An 8,839-nucleotide genomic window follows, 5' to 3' on the forward strand; every position below is an offset into this window, starting at 1 on the left:
GTGGAATGTTAGAAAACAGCATTTAACTTTGAAAGCAAACTGCAACCATGTCAAACAAAGCTGTCCTTGTAGCAGCAAATAAGACAATTATGGGGCTGAAAACAGAAACATCCAAAATATGACCAACATCATTGCATTGCATTTTTGTCTAGGTTTAACAGTCCACAACAGTTATGTTTCCAATTAACATTCAGTTAATTCATTTTTAATGACAGTTGTCGTTTTTAACGACAGTCGTGTGGTTGAGGGTAAGATCCATGGTGTTTCAACATTAAATCTTCAGCAGGTCCATAGTGATTTGGCCACAAAAATAACATAACTAAGACTGATTCATGTCCACATTTCTTCAATGCACTCATAGATAAGTTTGTAAATATTACACAGCTTGTAAAATCTTTCAAAATAAAATAATCCAAAACTGCTGATCTAACTGCTGTCCTGATATATAAGTGCACACTTAAGTTGGCTGCCACCTGCCCTGTATTCCCACGTAATGCTCTAGTTCCATTCTTACCACAATAATTTAAATGCAAGTAGCATTATTTGCACATGACATAAAATATGCCACATTGTACACTCTAACCTAGTTAGGATTACTTCACTAAACACAAAAAGCTTGAGGACATTCAGTAGCATTAAAAAGTTAACTTTGTGCAAAATTACAAAAAAAAGGACTTTCAATCTAAATAAAACCAAAAATAGAATTTGCAACTATGATCAGGTTAAGCCTATGTAGATATTTTTCAATATTTTGGATCAAACGGCATAGGGCCCAGCTCTATTTTGACGTCAGCCATGTGTCTGTCTGCGTTCCTTCCTGATCTGCTCCACTTCCTCTCTCTCTGTGGTCGGGGTCGGGCCTTCTGCTGCTTACGCTGTTGTTGCTTCACCCGGGGCTCCTCTTTAGCATCTGGTCTGTCAAAAGGCCTGCTGTGGGGTTGCAGATAAAAAGTAAATGGCCAAGTATCAGAGTGATGTGTTTTGCAGTCATATAAAATATGCAAAAAAAGGAGAGGAGGCTTACCTTGGACCATAGTTTTTTGAGTAAGTATCTCCAAAGAAGTGCCTGTACACGTACTCGTCAAGGTCTTCGAACACGTCATCATCAAGGCCGCGATACTCATGCATGTCCTCCAGGTAGTCTTCCACGTCGCTGACAAAGTCTGTGAACAGCATCTGGTCGTGGATAAACACACCGTTACGGAAGAAGTTGTTGATGAATTTCTCCAGCTCTTTCCAGTGGCGGAAGTGGTCGACCTCTTGCTGGAGGTAGCTTTGAAGGAGCTGGTTGAACTCGTCCGCTCTTATCGGCTCCATGGCTATGTTGAAGAGGCTCATGGATTCTTGGTAGGCACAGTCGAAAACCCCAGAACAACCCTTGGGAGCGGTTTTGTGGGCGTTTGTGTCCTGATCTTCCTGAACTTTACTCCCTGATTTTCGAGTGTTGTGGTTGCTATGGAAAGAGTCGTCTGTGGGTTTGTGTGGGTGTCTGTGGTGCGGCTTGTGGGACCTGTGCTGCCATGACTCCTTTGCATCCTTTTCGCCAAATTTCCTGCTGTAAGACCCTCTGGCCTTGTTAATGAAAGTTGAGGCTGAGTCCTTGAAGTGGCGGAAGGTTGATTTGACAGAATCAGAGAATTTCCTCAGGTTCTCCTTCACAGCCTCCTTGGCTTTCTTGATCTGCTCCTTGTGGTGGTGAACAAACTCCTTGGTAGAGTTCTTCACCGCATCAAATGTCTCTTTCACCTTCCCTGCCATGCCATCTTTTGTTTTTTTAACTTTGGACTGAGTGTCTCCTTTGGCCCTCTCTTCTTTGGTTTCCACGTACAGCCTCTCCCACAGGTCAGAGCGTTGCTGCTCAAAGCTGAGTTTCTTTTCCAGCTCCATCAGACGGGACTGTAGCTCTTCTGTCTCTGCGTTGGCTTCCTCTCCGGCCGCAGTGCTGTGACTGCTCAGCTGAATCAACTCTTTCCTCAGCTGGTCTGTATCCATCCTCTCCTTGTGAAGCTCCTTCCTCAGTGTCTGGATTTCGGCCATCAAGCTTTCTCTCTGGCCTCGGAAGCTCCGGATCAGCTGCTTCTCCTCCTCCAGCTGGTCTTTCAGCCTCTGGTTTTCCGACAGTAAGGAGTCTGTGCCAGCTCCTCTGTCCTCGAGGTCTCTGATCTTGGAGCGCAGGTTTCTCAGTTCCTCCTGCAAGGTGGACAGGGACTTTTCTTCACGTTCCAGGGAGTTCTTCAACAGCTGGTTCTCAGCTGTCAACTTCTGCTGCCAAGATGCCATGTTAGTCCTCTCCTCAGTCGTCTGTTTCAGCTGCAGTTCCAGGTTGTCCCTCTGGGCCTTATTGGGAAAAGGTGGGGGACAGGAACGAATTATGGCTCATAAAAGTTGTGGTTAAACTGGTGATGAATTTTTGGGTGGTCAAAGTGTTCACTGAATGAAAAAAATCATTCTGCCTCTAAGGAGGTGAACAATAAAACAAAATGCAGCAGCAAATTGTATTTTGTTGCAGCAATGATTTGAAACTCATAGTATCCTCCTCCCAAAACATAATTTGTTATAACATTTATATTTATTCTGTATTTGCTTTATTTCTTCAAAGTGCAACATGGACTTGCAGGTTACCTGAATCTGCACCTGCTTGAATTTGAGCTCCTGGTTCTCGTTTGTAACCCTCTCCATTATTCCTGGAAGTGACTCCATTATGTCGCGCTCATCTAGGTCTGCCCTCTCAATCACTCCCTAAATGTGTGAAAACACCATCACCAATGTGAGCACAAGCACTCCGGTGAGAAGCTCCACTCGCTTAAAGCGGAGTCTTAAACTTCAGTGTTCATATAATAAAGGGGATTTCACGAGCTTCAGCATTTCCAAACAGGGAAAACAGGTGCTTTCCAAAATAGGACAGTCATGTAAATAAGAGCCTCTGGGCCACTTCATGTCGACTAACCCAAAGGAAATACTGGAGCACACTGTTTTCAATTATATGCTTAATTTAGTTAATTGTCATAATAGTTTAGCTTGTTTAGCTTGATTATATAATATGAATGAAATACAGATATAAATAAGTTGCATTTTATGCAAGACAGACAAGCATGGTGCAAAATGGACTGACTGAGTATTGTTACATTCAGCTGCGAATGAGTTTATTATGATTTATGAGTTGTTGGCTTAGCAGTTAAACTTCATGTCACTGACCTGGCTTGTGAAAATATGTTCTTTCAAATGCTGTTGAAGCAAATCCCTGACATCACCAAGCTCATTCTCTCTGATTTTCTCCACGGTTTTCTGCCTCTCTTGAATCTGGACTGTGCCTGTAAAATAAGAGAATGGCTTCAGAACAAGAATGTTAGAGTCTTGAGTCGCCCAGCCAAAACCCAGACTTGAATCCCATTGAAAATCTCTGGGGATGACTTGAAGATAGCTGTTCACAGATGCTTCCCATCCAACTTGATCAAGTTTGAGCAATTAGTTATTTCTGTATTTCATCTTCAGCAATTTTGAAAATTAGGATACAGTGCATTCCATTCTACTTAGTTTCTATTATAAGCACATTTTCTGCATCAGCAATAACATCAGTGGATTCTTCCAGTTCTATACATCAAGTCTCTTACCATAGAAGTGACCAAAGCCCATGCTGATGGCTATGATGAGGGCCAGCAGGATACATTTGTTGAGGATGCCACCGATGTGGCCTTGCAGTGGGGGGGCAGTGGGCTGTACTTCACCCTGCTCCTCCTGCTGCACCTCCTCTCCGACCTCCTCCTCCTCCTCCTCCTCTTCCTCACTTGGGCCAGACTCCAGTGCCTCTTCCTCAGGCTCTGTCGCAACGCTGGTGGTATTCTTCCTCAACCTCCGTCTCCGTACAACAGGTGTGGTGCTCTCCACTGCCTCATCCTCACTGCTGCTGGAGTGTGACACTGCAGGCTGCTGCACTGGGAAAACTACAGCAAAACACACAATTTAATTTGCAGTGGTTACATGTGGAAAAGGAATTAATGAAGAAGTCCAAACAAACTCAACATGCTTGGAAACCATGCATTGAAATATGACCATAACAATAAATTGATTCAGTAACACAATTTATGATCAGAATGGACAAATAAATATTCCTAACAAGTTTTGATTCACTACTGTGTTTCTCAAATGCTTTTGAATACATTAAGCAGAAGGCAGCCAATACAAAACAGATTCAAATTAAACCAAACCGTATTGTCTCAATTCTCCAAAAAGAAAAACTGCATGGTTTCACCAAATTCACAACTAAAAATTTGCACATGCACAAAAGTATCAAACACTGAAGCTGTCCAGACTTTATAACTGATGACACAAGTTATCTTAGTTTTCTGGTTTCTGGCTTTGAGAACTTCTGATGTTCACAAATCTGTGCCCTAGACCATGGGAATAACATTTATCAATTCTCAAGTTGATATTTAGATATTAATAACACTTATAATCTTAGTCAGACAGACCTAAAAAAAGACCCACACATGCACACACATTTAGAGAAAGAGTGAGTGAAACCACACATGATTTTCTTTCCCCACTGGCAGTTGCAACATGCTTTAAAAGAGGCACAACTAGTCACTAGACACCATCAGACAGCATTTGTTCCTGGCAGCAATTTATCGGGGTTAGCTCTGCACATTGCTGAGCAAGATGAGCATACTATCATATTCACTCCAATATCAATTAGGCCACCTGGGAGAGAGCGGCTTCCAGACAGCTGGCTTTTCAGATGGTAGCCTAACTTCCACAGACTCTGTGGAAGCGTCCACTGATTCAACGTCAAACCTGCTTTGGGAAGGGAAAAACAGGCAGGGGGAGAAATGTTTTGTGTTGCAGTGTTTCTCTCTTGCCGTCGCTTTGTGTCCCTGTGCTACTACTATGGATTTCTCTGTGTGGAATTTTGGCTGTAAGTGGAAATCAAATCCGCTTGTCTAATGAGAACATAGGGACGTTATTGTGTTATATAGTACAGAGTGTGTAGTGCTGCAGTCCTACCAGTCTCGGCAGCAGAGAAGGCGTACTGGCTGCTGGAGGAGGTGCCCAGGTAGAACTGCTCATTGGCTGCTGCCTCTTCCTCCACCGCTGCATGCTCATCGTCCTTCATGTCCCCTAAAGTCACAATGTCTGAATGGTCACTGGAGGACCACAGTGTCACATGCTCTTTCCCCGCGGTGCCACCTCCAGCCTGGAGAGGATACGTTCAAGATGGTTGGTACAGAGACTGGCAAGAGGGCGTCATGGGGTTTCAGCAGAATGTAGTGAAAACCCTGCAGATTATTTTCATGGTCTTCTCACCTCAGCAGCAGACAGTGTCTCGTCTAAGGTTTGTTCTTTCAGAGTGTCGTCATGGGAGTCACCGCCCCTCTCTTCGGCACACCCAGCTGAAATGGAAGTATAATGTCAATACCTGCTCACATAACCGAGAGGAGATGGCCAGACCTCTTTTAAAGCTGACACATACTGCTAACTGGCATTAAACTTAATATGTAGTCATTTTTCATGTTGCAGTTTTGTCATTTGCTGTTATTTTGTCTACCCCTTGTATGTCCCTGTATATATGGCCAATAAGGGGACAACTGAGCATCTAATGATCCTTACCTCCAGGCAGAGAGGCAGGTGGGTCCTGCAGCTGCGGCTCCACAGCAGGATTCTCCAGCAGCTCAGTCCCATATTCCACTGCTGCCTCCGGTCCCAGGGTCTCAATATCTGAACCCTTGGAAACACAATTGCTGACATAAATTACAACTGAGCGAGAATGAAGGTATTAGAAAAATCGAATTTATGAGCCCAACCTTTTTAGATAAATAATCTGTGATAGATTTATGTCTAAGACATACAGACATAAGACAGACATACTCCATCCTTATCAATAACATGTTGTGCTACAGTAGACTCTATGGTGCTTTTGTGCTCATAACTATATTTTCAGTTTTCAGGATGTTTTACCATGAGAAAGGGTGTCATGTACACAATGTCATATCAGTGGACTATACATGCTACATGGACACAAGCAAGCCCCCTCCCCACCACCTTAAAAACATAAAATAATAATTAAATGAAGATAGGTGGGATCAGGAAACATGATTCATACCTCATTACTTATAATAGTCCAGCCACAAGACGACTCTGCATCACTCGAGGTCTCTGACATTGCTGTCAGTTGTCAGCAATAAAAGGATCTACAGGGAAAAAAAAGGTTAGTTACTGTGTAGACTACAATGTGTTATGATGATGAAATTTTGTTTTTAAGACTGAAATGCCTAATGAGTTCAGATGTTGAGTGATATGCCTAAACATAAAGTAGGTCAATGATATGACACAAGCCGAAATACATATTACACCTACATGTCTCCCCTTAAATAATTGTGTGAGTAGGAATTGCACGAATTTCAGTGTATGGAAGGGGGAGTGTCTTGGCAGTGGCAAACTACCAGGTGTCACATATAAGGCAATATGGGCTGCCTTTTCCTGCAGTTGTGGGCTTCACCCTGCCTCCACCCTTTTACTCTGCTGCTCAAATTCTGGCTGCTAAACTGCAACATGTCGGTGCACTGGAATCCCACTTCCAGGCCTTATTACTGTAATCTTAAGTTTGCTCTTTGACCGAAGAAATTAAGGCCAGTTGTGCACAAAAGATTTTCAGAGCTGTGGGGCAATCAGTGGACTATACACACTACTTGGACACAAGCTAAAATAAAAAGCATAGCTACAAAAAACATCCATAATATAGAAAGAAATCCCACTTCCCAGGCTTCAAACAGACCAGTGATGTCACAGTTACTTTGTCCTTTATTTTCTACATGTCTGTCAGCTTGTTCTGACCACAAGTTAACATTGTAGCAATTTCAGAAAAGGCAAGATGATAGAGCAAGTGTGGTGATAAAATCTGTTGGACTGTTTGACTATAATCATTTTATTACTGCTTCAATGTTTGGCTGGGCCAGCAGGTGGGAGCAGCCACAGCTGGTGACCAACCCAAGAGGTCGGTTGGTCTGAGTTGGACAAGTTTGATGAGTTCAACAAAATTAACAAAATCCTACTATAAAATGAGGAAAACTCTGTCCGTCTGTCTGTCTGCATCCATTTTGCTCCTCAATGGGTTGGCCAATCAATCTGAAACTGCACATGGGCATTGAGCATTGGCATAGGCAGGGACTGACGAAGCTGATTTTTTCCATTTTCCCAAATTTACGCTGTTTATGCCATTTTTGGCAAGTCTGTGCGGGGTTGTGGCGCGTGCATCCCCGGGTAAGGACTAGTGTTAAACTAAACACCAAACCCAATCTGTGTAAAGCCTGACATCTATAGGTACAAAGCATGCTACTGAAATTGCCATCTGCTATTGGCTGGTCTTTGGTTCCAGGTGACGTCACCACCTGTTGTACTCTGTAGAAGCTGACATCACCTGGCACCAAAGACAACAAACTGAAATCAGAGAAACAATGTGAATCATAATGTTGGCAATGAATATTATTAACACTAAAGATCAAAACTGTAAATGCTGTCAGTTAACAAGAATTTCACACAATTGGTTTGGAGATAAGCCTTTGGACCTTCTTGCTCATCACTCAACAATGTAGACAATTTTGGTATATATGTTATATTTCATTTCAGCCCAGAATGGTTTAGCCACCACTAGGCACGTCTAGTCTTGTTTCACTGGCCAACTCCTCCAATACAGTAATCAGTAGGTGCCACTGAGTTTTTGGCTAGCACTGTCACCGACATAATGCAAGATCTCATTTTGTTACAAACACAATGCACTATCCCATTTTTCTACTCATATTTATTAACTTTTATGTTAGGGCTGTTTAAACGGTTGGCCAGGCCCAGCCTGACCAGCTAACTAGCCCAGTAGCATCCTGGAAGTGTCCAAAAAGACCAGCATGACCAGCCAAAACCACCATAACTGGTCTACCCTGTTTTTTTCAACAGGGTAACGCCCACTTTTATTACCTTATTATTTCTAAATCAGAGACACTTGGGACTGATTACCTGTCTGGGTCAATTAATTGGGTGTAAACAAACAAGCAGACAGACAGAAACAGCGCCCACTAGCGAGCCGCAGACCCCAAAACCTGGCAGATGATGCCACACAGTGCGGCCTGTGACTGTAAACACCATATGTTTACTTTAGGCAGCTCAACTGCCGTTACAAGCTAGCGTCAGTAACGTCTGTTACCTAGCAGTTACCATAAATAGTGGTATTAATGGTTCGCAACTAACTAATAACGTCACCTTTCTGTGTATTGTTCGTGCATATCTAATTAACGTTAGAGCATGGCGTTGGTTAACGTTTGCGGCAGCTCGACAGCATGAACCGTCAATTTTAAAAATAAAGAAGTTAACTTACACGAAGCTTGATGCCCAACGATGAGGCAGTTGATTACAAGCTGTTCCAAAATTATTGCAGTATGCCCTCAGCCTAAGTTACCCATTAACAACACTGCGAAGCCGACAAACTGTGGCTATGAATGGGAAATGTAGTTCTATGGTAGACTAGCCGACGACTGCGCGCACGCGTTCCCCAAACTATTGGAACGACGTTTCCCGTGGTGCTGATAGCCAGTCACGTGACCAAACAGGCTCAGCAAGGGTGGAGCAAAAAAAAAAAAAAAAAAAAAAAAAGCGTCCCCGACAAAAACATAAACAAGGAAGTGTGACAACGCAACGTTTCATGAAGACGAGAAAATTCAAACTTGTCATATGTCTGCAAGGTTGCAGCCTTGACGGACATGACAAAGGTGTTTGGCAAACGCTACACATACGACGTACATACACATACAACCGGAAAACGTTATACTTAACAGAATGCACGTGCTCGTTTGTTATG

At 43.0% G+C, this 8,839-nt stretch overlaps 1 protein-coding gene across 1 annotated transcript; it reads right to left on the reverse strand.

Moving 5' to 3' along the window:
* Positions 1-733: 733 nt before the first annotated feature.
* ccpg1 (cell cycle progression 1) lies at positions 734-8,449 on the reverse strand. Its single transcript, XM_071525215.1, has 10 exons — positions 8,360-8,449; positions 6,098-6,185; positions 5,605-5,719; positions 5,302-5,387; positions 5,002-5,191; positions 3,612-3,941; positions 3,196-3,311; positions 2,623-2,739; positions 1,025-2,337; positions 734-930 (listed from the first exon to the last, which is right to left on the reverse strand). The coding sequence occupies exons 2-10, from the start codon at positions 6,155-6,157 to the stop codon at positions 744-746; spliced, it is 2,514 nt and encodes an 837-aa protein (XP_071381316.1). The 5' UTR covers positions 6,158-6,185; positions 8,360-8,449; the 3' UTR covers positions 734-743.
* Positions 8,450-8,839: the final 390 nt, after the last annotated feature.

The sequence above is a fragment of the Centroberyx affinis genome, unplaced genomic scaffold, assembly GCF_046629955.1.
Source record: "Centroberyx affinis isolate AG114_WGS23_722 - 3 ecotype Tasmania unplaced genomic scaffold, CSIRO-AGI_Caff_v1 ptg001273l_1, whole genome shotgun sequence".
Taxonomy (NCBI): Eukaryota; Metazoa; Chordata; class Actinopteri; order Beryciformes; family Berycidae; genus Centroberyx; species Centroberyx affinis.

What these genes read in the sequence shown, in the direction of transcription:
- ccpg1 (XM_071525215.1), bottom strand. Translation starts at nt 6,157, where the DNA reads ATGTCAGAGACCTCGAGTGATGCAGAGTCGTCTTGTGGCTGGACTATT. An exon ending in GGACTATTATAAGTAATGAG is followed by an intron (nt 5,720 to 6,097) that starts GTATGAATCATG and finishes TGTGTTTCCAAG; the next exon opens with GGTTCAGATATTGAGACCCT. An exon ending in GGGCTTTGGTCACTTCTATG is followed by an intron (nt 3,312 to 3,611) that starts GTAAGAGACTTG and finishes CTTATTTTACAG; the next exon opens with GCACAGTCCAGATTCAAGAG.